Source organism: Pseudopodoces humilis, chromosome 4, assembly GCF_049639895.1.
Source record: "Pseudopodoces humilis isolate 2021_Gansu_Grassland_sample_001 chromosome 4, ASM4963989v1, whole genome shotgun sequence".
NCBI lineage: Eukaryota > Metazoa > Chordata > Aves > Passeriformes > Paridae > Pseudopodoces > Pseudopodoces humilis.
This window is the reverse complement of record NC_142203.1, coordinates 61,222,112-61,238,001: the sequence shown is the minus strand read 5'-3', so window position 1 is coordinate 61,238,001 and position 15,890 is coordinate 61,222,112. Positions and strand designations below refer to the sequence as shown.

The 15,890-nt window shown below is 39.2% G+C and overlaps 1 protein-coding gene across 1 annotated transcript in view; it reads left to right on the top strand.

Moving 5' to 3' along the window:
- ITGA2 (integrin subunit alpha 2) overlaps window positions 1-15,890 on the top strand; it is a 49,359-nt gene that overhangs the window by 24,791 nt on the left and 8,678 nt on the right. The window contains 14 exon segments of the mRNA XM_014259895.2: window positions 337-540; window positions 1,299-1,435; window positions 2,867-3,006; window positions 3,938-4,089; window positions 5,464-5,574; window positions 6,150-6,232; window positions 7,011-7,152; window positions 8,787-8,879; window positions 9,996-10,072; window positions 10,171-10,254; window positions 13,201-13,303; window positions 14,092-14,202; window positions 14,685-14,789; window positions 15,099-15,212. Of these exon segments, the coding sequence (XP_014115370.2) occupies window positions 337-540; window positions 1,299-1,435; window positions 2,867-3,006; window positions 3,938-4,089; window positions 5,464-5,574; window positions 6,150-6,232; window positions 7,011-7,152; window positions 8,787-8,879; window positions 9,996-10,072; window positions 10,171-10,254; window positions 13,201-13,303; window positions 14,092-14,202; window positions 14,685-14,789; window positions 15,099-15,212 (1,656 nt within the window).

The window sequence follows — 15,890 nt, the reverse complement described above, 5'->3', positions numbered from 1 at the left end:
CAAAACTGGAAACTGTATTTTTCAATGTATTGTGAAACTTCAGAACAGTCATATGAGGACAGAGAGGGCATTTAAGCTTCATACATATGGTTATATTTGCTGTTAGTACTTTGCATAGCATGCTTTGATTTTGCTGTGTAATTCTTGCCAAGACTTTGAGACATAATGCAAACTGAATGGGCAATACAATGGGGAAGGAATTCAATGTTGAGCTGTCTGAGGGGAATGTACTGGAAAATAGAAACAAAAAACAATGCACATAGATACTGCTTCTATGTCTAATCTGGTGCAATGATAGCTGCGTTTCTGCTTTTTCTTATTTTTCAATTTTTAAAGAGAATCTTGGATCAACAAGAACTCTTGGAAGGTCCACAGGGGTCAGAAAATGCACGCTTTGGATCAGCAATTGCAGCACTTGCAGACATTGATTTGGATGGCTTTAATGATGTTGTAATAGGTGCACCACTGGAAAACCAAAACTCTGGAGCAATTTACATATATAATGGATTTCAAAAGACTATACATACCAAGTATTCTCAGGTAAATAACTGCATTGCATAATGCTGTACTTGGTGCTCTTAAATCTCCAAGAGGAAAAAAAAAAGTATTTCTGTATTTTAATTTGCTACTGTTTAAATCTCTTAAAGGAGTACTGTTATTCTCATGGTTTCACATTTTGTGCCTTTCCTTCCTTCAGCTGTCAGCATGTCCAGGTTGATGTTGTGGTGAACCATACAGAGGAAAAACATGTGCAAGATGCTCATTGTGAGCCATTTTTAATGCCCAAGTCCTAATGCCTAAAGTCCTAAAAGTGTTAGATACCCATTATTTTCAGGTTTTTAGTGCTGATGCACAGCAATGATAAATCCCAGCTGTGCAAATTACAAATACATAGTATTAAAGGGGAAGTCTTTCACTGGTCTTCATATATACTATATTGGTAATGTTGTTATCACTTTCCATGAAGATTTTCTGGTTGCAGCAAGTATTTGTTAGAACTCCTATTAAGCTTCATATTCTTTGAGTTGCTCAATGTGAGATGGAAAAAGTTTCCAGCTGTATCTGGCATACAGCAGTTAGTTGATCTGCTCCCAAGACAGAAAAATCTAGTCTTTTGTCTGCTCCAACAGAGGAGAAAGAAGTGCTACAAAAGCATCTGAGAAAACACCTACAAATGCATTTTGTTTAAACAGTACATTGCATATACAGGGAGTATCAGTGCAAATCTATTAATTAGGCTACTATCTACAGACTTAAGCATGCTTTGGCAAACTCAGTAACCAAACTCTCTTTCCCAGAAAATCTTAGGATCGGATTCTGCTTTTGGACAAAAGCTCCAATTCTTTGGAAGATCAGTAGATGGCCATAGAGACTTAGATGACGATGGCATTGCTGACGTATCAGTTGGTGCTGATGGAAATGTGGTTGTGCTATGGTTGGTATACTCTTTCTTAGAAAGGAAGCAGTGATTCAGATGCAGCAATTGAACATGTAGTTAATTAAACAGGAAAATAATCAAATTAAAAAGCTCTTAGTTCCATGTGTTCAGCACTAACACACTGCCTCATCACTGCTATCAAAACTAGCTAAAAAAAGTTTAGACTAAATCTTTTTTAAGTGTATATTATGAAAGCCAAGGCAGCATGCAGAGCAGAGCCAGGGCATGTGGGAGAAAGCCAGGTGGCAGAGCCTGCTGGGAGGGACCTGACCAGGAGTGAGAGGGCTGGGAGACATCTGCCTGCTACTGCTGTGCAGACACATGGTCCAGAGGGAAGGGACAGCAGCAGGGAATGGGGCCTGATGGCTTTGTAGCAGCAGGTTGTGTACCTCAGTAGCCACAGTATAATTTTGATAGCTGAGAGCTTGAGACAGATGAAACCATGTCTCACACAACCTGCATGACCTTTACTGGCTGATATGCGGGGAGTGTCGTCCTGCAGGGTAAGAGGGCAGTAATAGTGAGCTGACACCTAATTCTGAGAAGAGACACATTTTTAATGGCACATTACCTTTGCCACAGAAGTTGGAGTACTTTCACAAAATACAAAAAGGTTTCACAGAACCAAAATCATCTGCCTGCCTAAGTAGGCTTTGATTTCCACTCCTTGCTTGAGGAGCTAAATTCAAACGCTGTTTCCTTTCCTATCTGTTGCCTGTCTTCATGCCTGAGGCTCCCCATTGTAAGAAAAATATCACTGAATTGCTACTTCTTTCATAATGGAACAAGATAATTAAAAATGAATGGTCAGTTTGGACCTTTGACTGCTGCTGCTGCTGGGAATTTCATTAAAGAAAATTATGTTCCTTGAAGTACCAGCATTTATTTAGATTTGATTAATGAAGATGCTCATTCTTTTTTCGTCCTGACATTTGGGCTGATTAATGCATTTTGTTTTGATTAAAGTGTTTGTATTTACATGTAGGATTCCTTTGAAACTGTTCTTCAAAATCTTGATTTATTACATGAAAGTTGTTTTTCCAAAAAATTAGATTATTAAAATGAAGAATTACCCGTTCTCACCTTCCCAGAAGAACTCTAAAGGAGCAGAAGGTTACTTACTTGGAAAGTAGGCTAAGGGCTTCATTCTCTGATACCTTGAGGGATTGATTAGAGCAATAGGATGAAGACATCAATTAGCCATTAATTTGACATGAAAATATGTGTTGTTATTATTATTACTGTAAGCAACAATATCAACAAATTCACGTATACCTAAGGAAAAAATTTTACCAGTGCCATTAAAAGAAGTTTACCTTGGGAACCAAAAAAATCATTACTAACATTTACAGATAGTATTAGACAACAGCTTCTATGTTACCCAGTGTTCTTCAAAACCCCATGTAACTTGTAAAATATATTTTTCAGGTCAAGAGGCATTGCAAATGTGTCCATAATTGCTTCATTTAAACCTGAGAAAATCAGTCTGCTGAACAAGAATACAGATATAACTGTCAAAATATGCTTTCAGGCTACATTTAGACCTGCTAAGAAAAATAATCAAGTGGGTAAGAGTATTTCAATGATTTGTTTTGTATTAATTTCTTCAAAAGTCCATTGTTCAAATGAGTAATGGAAAGTCTAAAGATGTATTAGATTGAATGTCAAAAGTCACAAAATAAATGTAAAAATTAAGTGCGTGAGAAATTGTTTTTAAGACCTAATTCATCACTGGCTCCATACTGTTTGAAAAGTGGGGAATGAACAGTATAGAGGAGAGCTGTGTCCTTGTTGTTCAGCAATCCCCAAAAATGTCATTAGTGAGGAGCTGGGTTTTTCCAACCTTCTGGTTTCAACAACAGACTGCATAATTTTCCTCTCTCTTCAGAAAAAGAAAATTAAGTATTTACTAGAGGCTTAGAGCTCAGAGTTTTCAGTGGGAGGACTCTCTTCTTTTCACAGGAAAGTGAATATTTCTGTGTCCAGCAGTGGGCTTCCATAAAGTTTTTAAGTCTCACAGATAACAGCAGTTGGACTGCTTCAGTGCTACATAAAGTGCCTTTAGGAACTCATGATTTTAAGCTATAAAATAACAATGAACTTCCACAACATATTAGTCATAAAACAAAGAGAAGGTGGCAGAAAATATGTGATTGAAGAGAAGATACAGATTCTTTGAAGTCACTTCTGAGTTCAGTGATATTGTTGAAAGGCCCCTTTATCTAGAGTAACCCTGGCCCTGCTGACTGGCTTCCTGCAGTGGAGGCTGGATTGATTGCCATTTAATGTGCTCCTTGCAGATCAGGACCTAAACCTGTTTGACTGCTTTGGAAAACACAAGAGAAAGTAGTTTCAATTTGAAACTGCTCTGTGTTTAGCTATGAAAAACATGAAATATTTAGTGTGGTTTGGAAAGCCTGGTCCCTATAATATTGAGCATAGGAATGAGATCATGGGCAGCCATGCTCAGTCAAAAATGAACTGCTATTCTTCTTGTAGATATAAAGTACAATGCAACATTGGATGCAGACCTGCAGTTCTCCAGAGTGACTTCTAGAGGATTTTTCAAAGAAAATAATGAAAGGTACATGCAGAGGGATCTTGTGGTGCATCAAGAAGAGAATTGTGTTCATGATGTCTTCAGTGTACAAGTAAGTGTAATTGCACGTAGTCTTGCATAACAAAAGTGATCAGAGGAAGACATGGATTAATTTTTTGTCTGTAATTTGAATTTCATGCATGGTTTATTGAATTACTTATATTTCCCAAATCCACCCAGCTGAAAAATGCTTAATAAGGTTATGATTTCATAGAAACTAGTAATCGTCACATTCAGTACAAATTTTTAGGACAGGAAAGAGGGTTTTTAATTGTGTTATTCAGCTTTGATGTAATATAGAGCCCATGGTCTATAGTTTAAGTAGATTTTAATTTCCCTTTGAACTTCGGGTGTATTCTAACCCCTGGAACACAGCAAGGAATTTAATAAAAAGTAAGGAGGTCTCCATTTTTCTCCAGAAACAAAGACTGAACAGAGCCCTGAGGCTTTCCTTAAGCCCAGTTGCATGATGCTAGGTCAGGTAGAGGACTTCTGTCCCTGCTCTGGTTTGCAGTGACCTATTAATCATATTTAGCGCCATGTAGAGTGGTGAGCCGTAGGGCTAGAAGGTGATTCATCCAGGACTGAAAAAGAGAGGATGTTGCAATCGTTCTCCCCGATGGGACCCCTCTGTCCCACCCCCCATGGTGAGAGCCTGCTCGTCTCAGGGCACAGGCAGTGGAGGGAGTCCTGGAGTGGATACAACACTGACTCAAAGTATCTAGACACAGGAGGCTCAAACTTGCTGGAGTAATCCCGGGTTTATTGTCTGTAGTCCATCCGGGGCAAGAGAGAGACCGAAATGCTCTGGGTCTCATCTCTTATACCAGGGGGCAGGGGTGATTAGGGGATGCAGGGACGTCACAGCCAATGGCAAGGGGGAAGGGAAAGAAGGTTCTCAGGTAGGAACTAACATTACACAACCAGAGGTGGGTTTTACCCTTGGGAGGTACCAAGATTTTTAGATGCACTACAACAAGAGGAGACATAACATTTACTGTATTTTAGTATCACTCAGACCCAGATGCTCTTCGTGATGGTAAGGCAGAGTGGAATAGGAATTTGACTTCTGCAGCTAGATGAGAATGAAAGCTATCTGGTGATGGCTTTGAGGACCAGCTCATGCAGCTGCCGACAAAATGCATGCTCCTTAGCCCTAGCAGTTACTGTCATCTGTACAGTCTCCAGTAATCCTAGAAAAATCAGTTTTATCATGGAAATCACATTGAAAACTGTTAATCTAGAGAAGCCTACACTAGTCAATCTCACAAAATTATTTTCTTTAAGAAATGAAGCTTTGAAATATTGCTTCTCCTTGTTTAGAGCAAATATGATTTTACTGCACATTCTCAATTCACAATAGGTATTACCAATTTTACCCTGTTTTCTGTGCTGGCAGCCATCATCTGAACCATGTGTTTTACAGGAGCCTTCAGATGCAGTGAATTCACTTAGTTTGCGCATTGACATCGGCCTTGCAAACCCTGGCTCCAGCCCTGTCCTGGACATATCTTCTCCAGCATCTGTGGCCTATAGTGTAAGTATGCAGCTTTACTGCTTTATTCAGAAGTGCATGACTACACACATGGGTTATGGGTGGCCCCCACAAGTACCGAAGAGGTACATGGAAGTGAAAACTGCTGCTCCGTGTAGGTCACGTGGAGGGGAGTCCCCTGGTTGTTTTAATACCTTTGCCTGTATTGCATGACCTTGCTCACACACACACACACACCAGCCACTGCAGCATAACAAGCATGTTAGTTCAGCCACATCACTGTTGATGTGAACTTCTAGTTGATGGCAAAGATGAATGCTTTCTGTTTATTCTACAGTAAAAAGGTACATAAAAGAGAGATGGAACTAATTTGACTACATCACCTTTGTTGTCATTGAAGAGTAACCTGTCTGTACCATTCTTGGATCAGTTGACATGTAGCAACGCATTATTCAGTTCACTCATTCATTTGTCAAGATTTTTAACCTCCTTCAGAGGGATTTTCTTACCTGCAAACCAAGAATGTGCTTCAGATTGAAGGTGTTTGCACCCTAGTGTCTTCAGATAATGTTAAATGTTGAGCCCTGTCATTCAGGAAATGTTTTTGTTTTTCCTAGATTCCTTTTATTAAAGACTGTGGTGAAGATGAACTTTGTATCTGTGATCTTGTTCTGAATGTTCAGTGGAAGGCAGATGATGGGTAAGAGCTGAATCAGTGGAATTGTTAGAGTCCAGTGTTCTCACCAGTTGGTTTGTCTGTAGGCTTTGGATGAATTTCTAAGAATGCCTTTCTAGTTCAACATATACTTAGAAACAGCACAAATAGAAAAAGCAATGGCATTTTAACCTAAATGTAATCAAGGAAAAAGAGGTAGGATAGGAACACAAACATAGTATTAGGACTCTTGTCAGCTTAGACCAACCCAAGTTTTAGTACCTTAGAGATGTGGATACAGTGAATATTTGGACATATTGTGTCTGACTGGCTGTTGTTGGGAAAGGGAGAACAGTGGGAGAGCAGCAGCAGCTGCAGCAGCTGTCTTCATCCCTCCTACAGGGAGCAGTGAGGATCCTGCAATAGCTGTGCCAGTGGAGAGCTGTGGTCAGCTATTTGGGCACCATATATTCTAAGTCCATGTCTGATACATGCATACATGTACATCACAGAGATAAGTACATGTGTACTGCCTACTCTGTACACCTTCCCACCAGGGTACAGCCCTTGAAAAATCAGCAAAGTCACTTTGACAATACATAATCAAAGTCCTGCACTTTTGGAAGACAATTATTCTGTCTGGTTTTAGGAAACACCATCACAGAATGCCAAGGGGTTTAGAAAGCAGAGCATTTAAGTGTGTACAATGTAGGAAGTGTCTTGCTGTGCTTGTTACTTGTTGTTGGCTTCAGGCAACACATTTTCCTGATCCACAGCTGTTCTAGTACCTCTATTTACAACAATGGACTTTATTTTCTAACAGCAAACAACAGTTTATTGTCAGCAGCAAAACCAGAAGACTAACGTTCAATGTGAAATTGAGAAATAAAAAGGAAAATGCATATAACACCAGAATCCAGGCAACATTTTCAGACAACCTGTTTTTTGCTTCATCTTCTTTACCGGTGCGTGATACCCAACTTTACTATTTCTGTTGTTGCCCCTGATTTTTGAGGTTCTCGAGAGAATTTTTTTTTTTTTTTCATTTCTAGCAGTGCCTCTTCCAGAAAAGAATGTGTGTACAAAACTCTCTCACAATTTGTTTTCTTGGATAGCAGAATTATTCTCCCAGCATATCAGTTTATTTAGGTCAAGGAAAGATATTTCCAACTCAGCATAAAAGCTGGCAACTTGTCGAGTTTGGCCTCACCTCAGACATCTTTTCCTCACTTTAGGCCTTGGCACCCACATCTTCTTCTTAACTCTCAGCAAGATGCCTGAAGCAGTTGCTGTGCCACAGGGAATTTGTATTTGATAAATCAGACATGCAGCATTGATGATGAATCCTTAAAGCACAGACTTGGGATCTAGAAATAGTGTTACTGCCAAGGCCATGTGTTCCAGCTAGACAGTTAATCAGATTGACATGACTGCTATACCAAAAGCTCTTCTTCCAACAAATTTTATCTTAGAGAAGGGGAAAGAGAAGAATTATGCATACTATTTTGGGGAATGCTGTATGCCTATAATTTAAATCGTTGCTCCTGATTCACGAAGGATGAAATGCAGATTTCAGTGCTTGGCTTATATGGTCAGGCTCCTACTGGAGAGGTGCGTGATAATCCTGGGGGTGAAATCCAGAGCAATCCCTGTACTGAAGGGAGAGGAGGGATAGCATTCATTCCTGCCCAAGAGCAGCATTATTCTGAACAATGAATTGGCAAAAGTACTGCACACAGCACTGGGGGTGCCCCTCTACCTCCCCATCCTGTTGTGCAGCAAGATTGTTCATTTCACTCCTGCCAAAAGACCACACTGGAGCTAGAATTTTCTTTTGCTTTAAAAGCCCTTTTGCTTAGAAGCACTTCAGCCTGCAAGTGAAGTTTAGACCAAAAATGTGCTTGCTTCAAGGCAGGAAGAAAAACATAAACTGAGTATGTATGGGCCTTTGGGGGGGTTTTGTTTTGAGGGTTTTTTGTAGCACAGTTCATGAATGGTAAATGTCTACTAGGAATGTTTTTTAGAAAAGACAGTACTTTTTAATTTATACTTCTCCAAGGGTTGATAACTGGCTCTGGTCTGTGAATTTGTCTTTGAATCGAGGAGGATGACAAGCCAATATTCTGCAAAGTAGTAAACAAACCATTATGCATGGCAGATTTTCCTACAGAAAGTTTGGTTTCTCTAAGGAATTCCCCTTTGCACACTAAATTCTATAGTGAAAGTACTTAACCAGCTCTAAGATTGTGTAAATATGTCTGCAAAAGTTCTGTAAAAATTCTGTAAAATACTGTAGAAGTTAGTGCTGGAGCTAGCCTGCACTCTTGGGCCTGTATTCCTTCTTCCAAGCTCAGCACAAAGTTCTAAAAAGATGATTACAGCCTACAAGAAGCTGTGTGGGAGTGGTACTTGTCCCACCTTTCTTATGACTTCCTCCTGGCCCTGCCTATGCCCCACCCATCTCCTGCATCTCTAGGATTTACTGCCATAACACCTGTTTTCATTCCTTAGTTGAATACATATGCTGCTGAAGGTACACACCTCTCTGCCTTATCAAAACCTGATATTAAGATGATGTTTCTGTCTGTTTTCTCTGCAGAGTGATGGGACTGAAGTCTCGTGTCAAACAGGAACAGCGCAAAGTACAGTCATTTGCCAAATAAGCTATCCTGTTTTCAGAACAGGACAACAGGTACAGCTGGCATGTTTAAATAACCTTGAATGTGACACAGAATCTTTTCTGCTGTTGTTTTTCCCTAACTCTGCATTTATTGCTGATAAGGATTTCTTAGATTTTACAACAGAAGCATTAAAAGAAGCAAACTAGGGCTTAAAATTTGTGACTCCCTGCCAGATTAAAGGAAAAAAAGACTCTCAAAGCTCATTTGTCACAACCCACAGCTTCCAAATGCTGCTGCAGTTATGTAACTTTCGGAGAATGAAAGCTGGGGGCAGAGAAGCATAGAGCCTCATGTGCAGGCTCCTAAGAGCTGAGCACAATTCCCATCAAATCCCTCCTGCAGTGTGACCCTGGGGTAACTCCCTCACCTGCTTCTTGAATCTCATCCCTCCAAGAAAGCAGTATTGTTTTGGGAGGAGATGGGAGGCCCACACAGCCCTAAGATAAATATATATATTATATATTATTATTATTATATTATTATATATTATTAAATATATCTTATATTATATATAAGATAAATATATATATATATATTATAAATATATATTTCATATATACCATAAACCTCAGGATATCCACAGTTTTATGGAATCTCTTATTCCTCAAGGGCAGAGCAGAAACAGGGTCCCAGCCTCTAATATAGTCAACTAAAGCAATAATAAACTTGCTAGAAAGAACAGAAACATGATGTTCTGCGGTGGGACACGTAGAATAATAAATTAATAAGTAAATAAATAAATAAATATTTTTTTCTGAATGTTGATGGAATTGCTCAAAGTGGACCTGCTGGAACAAATGGAAGAAAAGATTGAATACAAAATTTGTGTCAATACTAGAGTTTAAAAGGAAGGAATTGTGAACACCTTTTGTTGCAGCTTGAAGTTAGTTGTACACAATTTCAAAGTGCAAATAACTTGTTTATGTTAGAATGCCAACTTGTAGGGGAATGTAAGAACAAATCAATTCTGAGTATTAAGAAATTACTGAAATATTACACAGGAATCTGTAGAGAATTCAGATACAGAGGGCAGTTCTAGATTGTTGCACACATGAATAATGTCTTTTGGGAAGTCCCTTGGATGTTGTACCAGTCCATTTACTATGTGTTCCTTGTCTCTTCCATAGGTATCCTTTGATATTAGCTTTGATTTTAATCTTAAAAATCTTCAGAATGTGGCAGTTCTAAGTTTTCATGCATGGAGGTAAAGTACCTAATTATATGAAAGCAATTTAGGTATTAAAAGCTTATTTGTATAAAACAATATTATTAGACCTGAATCAAATGTGTTTTGATGAACAGTGAAAGTAAGGAACAGCAAGAGTCGGACAACCAGGTCACCTTATCAATTCCTCTGCGATACGATGCAGAAATTCACTTCACAAGGTATGCTGAATTATGTAAACAGACACTGTCATTTTGGCAAACCACTTGAAGTTAGTCTTGAACGGTCACTAAAATATAGAGAAGCTTTGCTTTTGTTTTGGAAGTCATATGAAATTCCCTTCTCACCAGTAGGAGCAGATTTGTCTGTCTTTCCAACCAAACTTATATGTAAAAATTACGAAAGTTGTGGACCCATGTTTGCCTCTGAAGAGTTGTTACAGATGCTTCTGTGAACAGAAGTGATAAAAAGGCCAACCGTGCGTGTGGTTTTGATAACATAAACAGTATATACTGTAAATAACATTTGGCTTCTTGGCTCATTACATTTGAGCGATCAAATCTGGAGTTACAGTGATCAAAACTAAACGAAAGAATATCAAAAAGAAAAATACAACAAACTCTCAGCAAAGGAGGGGGGGAGAAAGAAAGAAAAAAATAGACATGTCTGTTGAATACGGAACAAAAAGATAGACTTTCTAGCAGTTTGAGATAATGATTTGAACTAAATCCTGAGGTGCACCTGGCAAATTCTCCCTTGTTGCAGCTGCACTGGCATGGGGAGCAGACACCCTGCTTTTCCATGTACCCATCCAGATTCTGGCTCAAACCTACCAGCCCTGCCTGGTGCCCTTTCTTCTCCATGTAGAAGGCAAGCCAGGGCTATTGCAAGAGCCATCCTTAGCCTGGGAAGGGTGGTTTGTAAGGAGAGGCAGCTGAGCAGGCAGGGGGAGATAAACCAACAAAAAGCCTTTTAATACCTTTTGTCTTCATGTAGTGCTCTTGGAAGTTCTTACCTTGAGCTCTGGAAACACTTGGTGATTTGGGATGCTCTCAAGAAGTAATTAGTCTGTTACTGTTCCAAACAAGAATTATTTCAGTTACAGTTTAACTTAGATTACAACTGAAACAAAATACATTGGTGTCACTCTGGGATCAAGGTAGGATATTTGAATTTTCATCAAAGAAGAGATTTATTTCTCTTTCCCAAATATTGAATTTCTAGGATCAACAATCACCAATTCTTGGTGAAAAAATGCTTTTGCATCCCAAAGTGTTCAAAAATTAGTAAATGGATATAAAAAAAACCAGTAGATATTTAGAGGATAACAGAACTTTAAAAAATAAGGAGCTGCTTCAAGATACAGAGCAACAATGGATCCCGGAAATTAATATTCAGAGATTACCATAGCTACAGGAACTGTTGGCTGCTGTGTAGGATGAGCTGGAATAGGGATGACAGTACAGGAGATTAGTGTCATAACCTTCTTTGCAGAAGAAGTTTCAGAATATTAGGGGGCCTGCATCATGGCTAGGTGCACCAGTCCTGGAGTCATGCAGAATTTTTGAGACTATTTTAAGTGCAGAGAAGCATTTGAGTCAGTGTTGCAAGTTCTTTCACCTCCTTGAGAAAGTTGCATGACACCTTGCCAGAAGCAGCAGAGACTGCATAAGCATCTGTACAGAGGGCTTGCCTCTTAGGAAATTCAGATGGTGTAAACTTGAATCAGCAGGTTTAATTAGCTGAGAAATATGAACTGAAATGAAATGCTTCAGAAGAAGCAAGGCATGGAGTCTATAAAAGTTATTCAAGGGAAAACAGGGTTTGAATTCAGTGACATCTTCTGAATATGAGAAAATGGAATTTCATATGCACATCAAGGAATGAAGGAATACCTACAGCCAGAAAATGGTTAGTTATTCTTGGAGATAATAAATTTAAAATAATTAAATGAAATGCATATTAAGCCATGGCGAACTTGGCTTAGGAAGTATTTACCTGGAATTAGTTCAGTCCTGAGGCAGGTAATGCAGCCAAGAAGTAATCCCTTAAAATACAAGGGTTGAGGAAAAAGTATTGTTTTGCTAAAGTGAAGTCTTTCTAGGGATAATTTCCTGAGTTTCTAGGAGAACATGTAGCAATATGTCTTACCAGAGACTTCTGAAAGAACAAGGAAGCTGATACTGCGCATCTTGGAAGGATTGTAGTCTTCGGCAGTAAGGAAGCAAAAATGTCATGTTTGTTTTCCTTGGAGTACTTGTGAGCAAGCCCTTCAAGGAAAGGGCCCATGGGAGCAAGTGCAGAGGATCAAAAAGGATCCACAGTGTAGTATGGAGAATCACAACTGATCAGGAATCACATCTGTGAGACTGCACACACGTTAAATTGGGATTGTATGCACAGATGTTACCCAGATTAAACAAGGATAGCGGTAAAGATGATAGATTCCTTGTGTAACAGGAAGAGCTGATGAAGGAGTTGTAATAGCCCCTGTTTCTTGTTAACTCACCAGCTTGCTTTTTGACTGCTCAGATTAGCCTTCTAATGAAAGCTAATGATGAAGAGCAGACACAGTTTCGGGATGGTTTAGCAGAGAAGCTGCTCACAGGTAGCAGGCAGTGGGTGTGATGCACTGCACAGAGATGTTTTTCTTGCCTTTGAGTGTGACTCTAACTAACTGAGCTCCAAAAGCAGCCACAGCTCCTTGCACATGTTATTCCATCCCCAAAGAGGACTGTGAGGGCTATGTGATATGTACCATGGACATAAAGCAGGGTGATACCTGTGTTTCCACACCCAGCCAGTTACAGATGTACCACGGGAGACAGGAAGGCCCTTTCTGAAGCAAAAGATGACTGCAAGTCAAACGTTGCAGTTTGTGTGCAGAGGAGGAATCTGCAGTATGGCCCTGAAATAATGCAAGGCCTAGAAGCCTGAGAGTGCCTGTATCCTGTATAACTGTCTTGTCTTAATTTCACAAGTTTCTTCCAGCTCTGGGCTTCAGTACAGCATTTTCTTAACTAACTTCATAAAATTCAAACAACAATCTAAGTGACTGACTTTTCTCTGTCTGTACTTCTGACCTGTTTCACAAAGTCATATCCAGTAACATATGTTTTCAAAGCAGCTGCCAAGTTGAAATGTATTGTTTTATGGTTGTTAACCAGGCTTGCCAACATCAACTTTTATGAAGTATACTCTGGTCATAACATTCCTTCCACTGTGAATAATTTTGAAGATATTGGCCCCACGTTCAACTTCTCAGTTAAGGTTAGTAAGTCTGTTTTGTTCTGGTTCAAGAAGCTCCCTCTATAGCCTGCTCCCAGAACTAGTTAAAAAAAAAAAAATTGTTTCTGTTTTCATTGTCTAATTTTTGAGGCTTTTGAATAGGTCAAGTAAGAAAAAAAATTACAAATAGCATAGGTACTTGGAGTCTTCATAAGGTTAAAGATGACATTTGCACAAGTAGAAGGGGGGAGGGGTTTATTCTGCACTGTGTATTTATTTAGAAGATGGTTAATGCTTAACTTTAGGCCAACTTAGACTGTTTTTTTCACAGAGTCTCCTGACAACTTGATAAAGAAAAACAAGTCTTTGCAGGCTTGGATTTTGAAACGTCAAGTTTGGCAAGGGTTAAGGGCTCAAACGTTATGCAAGAACTAGCCAAATCACGGTGCTTATTATGTAACACAGAAAAAAACTTAGATCCAAATATGCAACGTGGAAGAAACTTAAATTACATTCCATTTCCATTCCTGTAACTGCTACTCCAAAGGACTAAACAGGCCTATTGGCCATGGCAGAATATTTGCTTTTCAAAACATATTTCATGCAATTAATATGAACTTTGCTAAGAAAACAGACAGAAACCTGGAGCTATACAGTACACTTTCTGCTTTACTATTCACAAAATTGCTACCCCAGTGTCTTAATAAAAAAATGCTGATGTAAAAGGAGTCCAGTTGCTCCATACTCATCCATTATTTCTAATTTTCTTGCTGTATCAGATAATTTACACATAGCTACCTGAAGTAACTCCTGAGCTTTTTGCTTTGCAGGTAACAACAGGAAGTATTCCAGTAAAGGTGGCATCTGTAACAATCAATCTTCCAGCACTGACCAGCAAAGGCAACCCACTAATGTACCTAACTGCAGTCACCACAGATGAGGTATAGAACCCTGTGTTTCAGGGGTTTATCAGTACTATAAACATCAATTATCTCCCCAAGATTATGGCTTAGTTTAAGAGAATCCATGCTTTTTCTCCTTGTCCCTTCCTCATAAAGGGGGGACCACAATGCCTGAAGTACACTAGCCTATTACTTGGCAGATGTGGAGTATCTGGATCTCTTCAATTAGGTCTTTCAGCAAGTCCCTGGGAAAATTATAGTAAAAATGAAGTTTTTAGCTGAGTAAAAACCCTTCAGGTCAATCTAGGGTGAAAAAAAAAAACAAAAAAGGGAAAAAAAGGTGTGTCTTAAGAATTACTTACTTCTGACCAAAGCCACATATTCTTAGTTTCCTAAAGAATTCAGTATTCACATTCTAGCCTTTTACAGCCACCATGTAATCCCAGAAATATATATTATGATGATGCTTATAAACTCCCAAGTAGCATGTCATCCAGTCTTATTCCTGTCATCTCTCCTAGGCCAAAGGTGTTACTTGTGACGCTCAGATAAATCCACTGCAAATTGGGAAAAGACCTTATTATCCATCTTTCATAAAAGAGAACTTCAGAACTTCCAAAGAACTGGTGAGTAAAACCCAGGGCTGCAGTAAGCAGGACCTTCTGAGCTGAGGGAAGCAGAGCTGACCTTCTGTGCCCATTGCTGTACTTGTGAGGACAGCTGCGATGGGGTGGCATTCCTCATTTACAGAGCAGGAGCTCAGCCTATGGATGTTCTCACAGACACTGCATCTGCTTTAGCACAGCCTGCAGACACTTAATTTGTATGCAGATAACAGGAAAGGCAAGGGCAAAAAGTCTGGATGTTGCAGGAACATTTTTTAAAGTGTGTTTTTAATGCATGCTGTTGCCCCTTCTTGCTGTTTCACCTGGAAGACCTGTAAGAACGTGAAGTGCAGTACCATCACATGCAAACTGGAAGATATTACACTGAAGGGAGAGTACTTTGTGAACGTGTCCACCCAAATCTGGAATGGAACCTTTGCTTCCGTGAGTATCAGCTGCATCTTTATGGAGGATCCAGTACTCAAGTATTTGCAAACTCCTGATATTTTTCAAAGTTCAGTACAGATACCTTACAGTAGAGAAAGACCTTCCTTTACTTTATATTGGTTTGTGTTTTCCCAGATTGAAAACTTGAACCTAGAAGTAGTGAGGCTGCATAATGGAGCTGATAAAACTTCAGTCCAGCACAGAATCTAAGAATACGCTGTGATAATGCAACCTTCACAGCTGAAAAAAAACATTTCCGACATCTGCTAGATTCATTTCTAGGGGAACTACAGTTTCCACAAAACACATCATAGGACAGCAGAGCACAGTATCATCATAGCCTGTAAAATAATCATGCTGTTAGTTTTTGAACATCACAGCCTACATCATGATCATTTTAAATCACATCAAAATACCAAAACCCTGTTAATACTACCAGTTTTATTTGATATATAAAGTGTGGAAAATGTCTTTAATTGATTTTTTGTGTTTATTAGAGTAGGTGTCAAAGAATCAGTCCTTGCTTAGAGACCTACAGGATGCTTAAAATATCCATCAATATCTCAGCCTATTTTCAATCACCATGTGTCCTCCAGAATATAGCTCATCATGAGTTACCAAACTTTTGAAGTTAGACCATGTTTGCTTTTTAGCTAGGCAACCAACCAAACGATC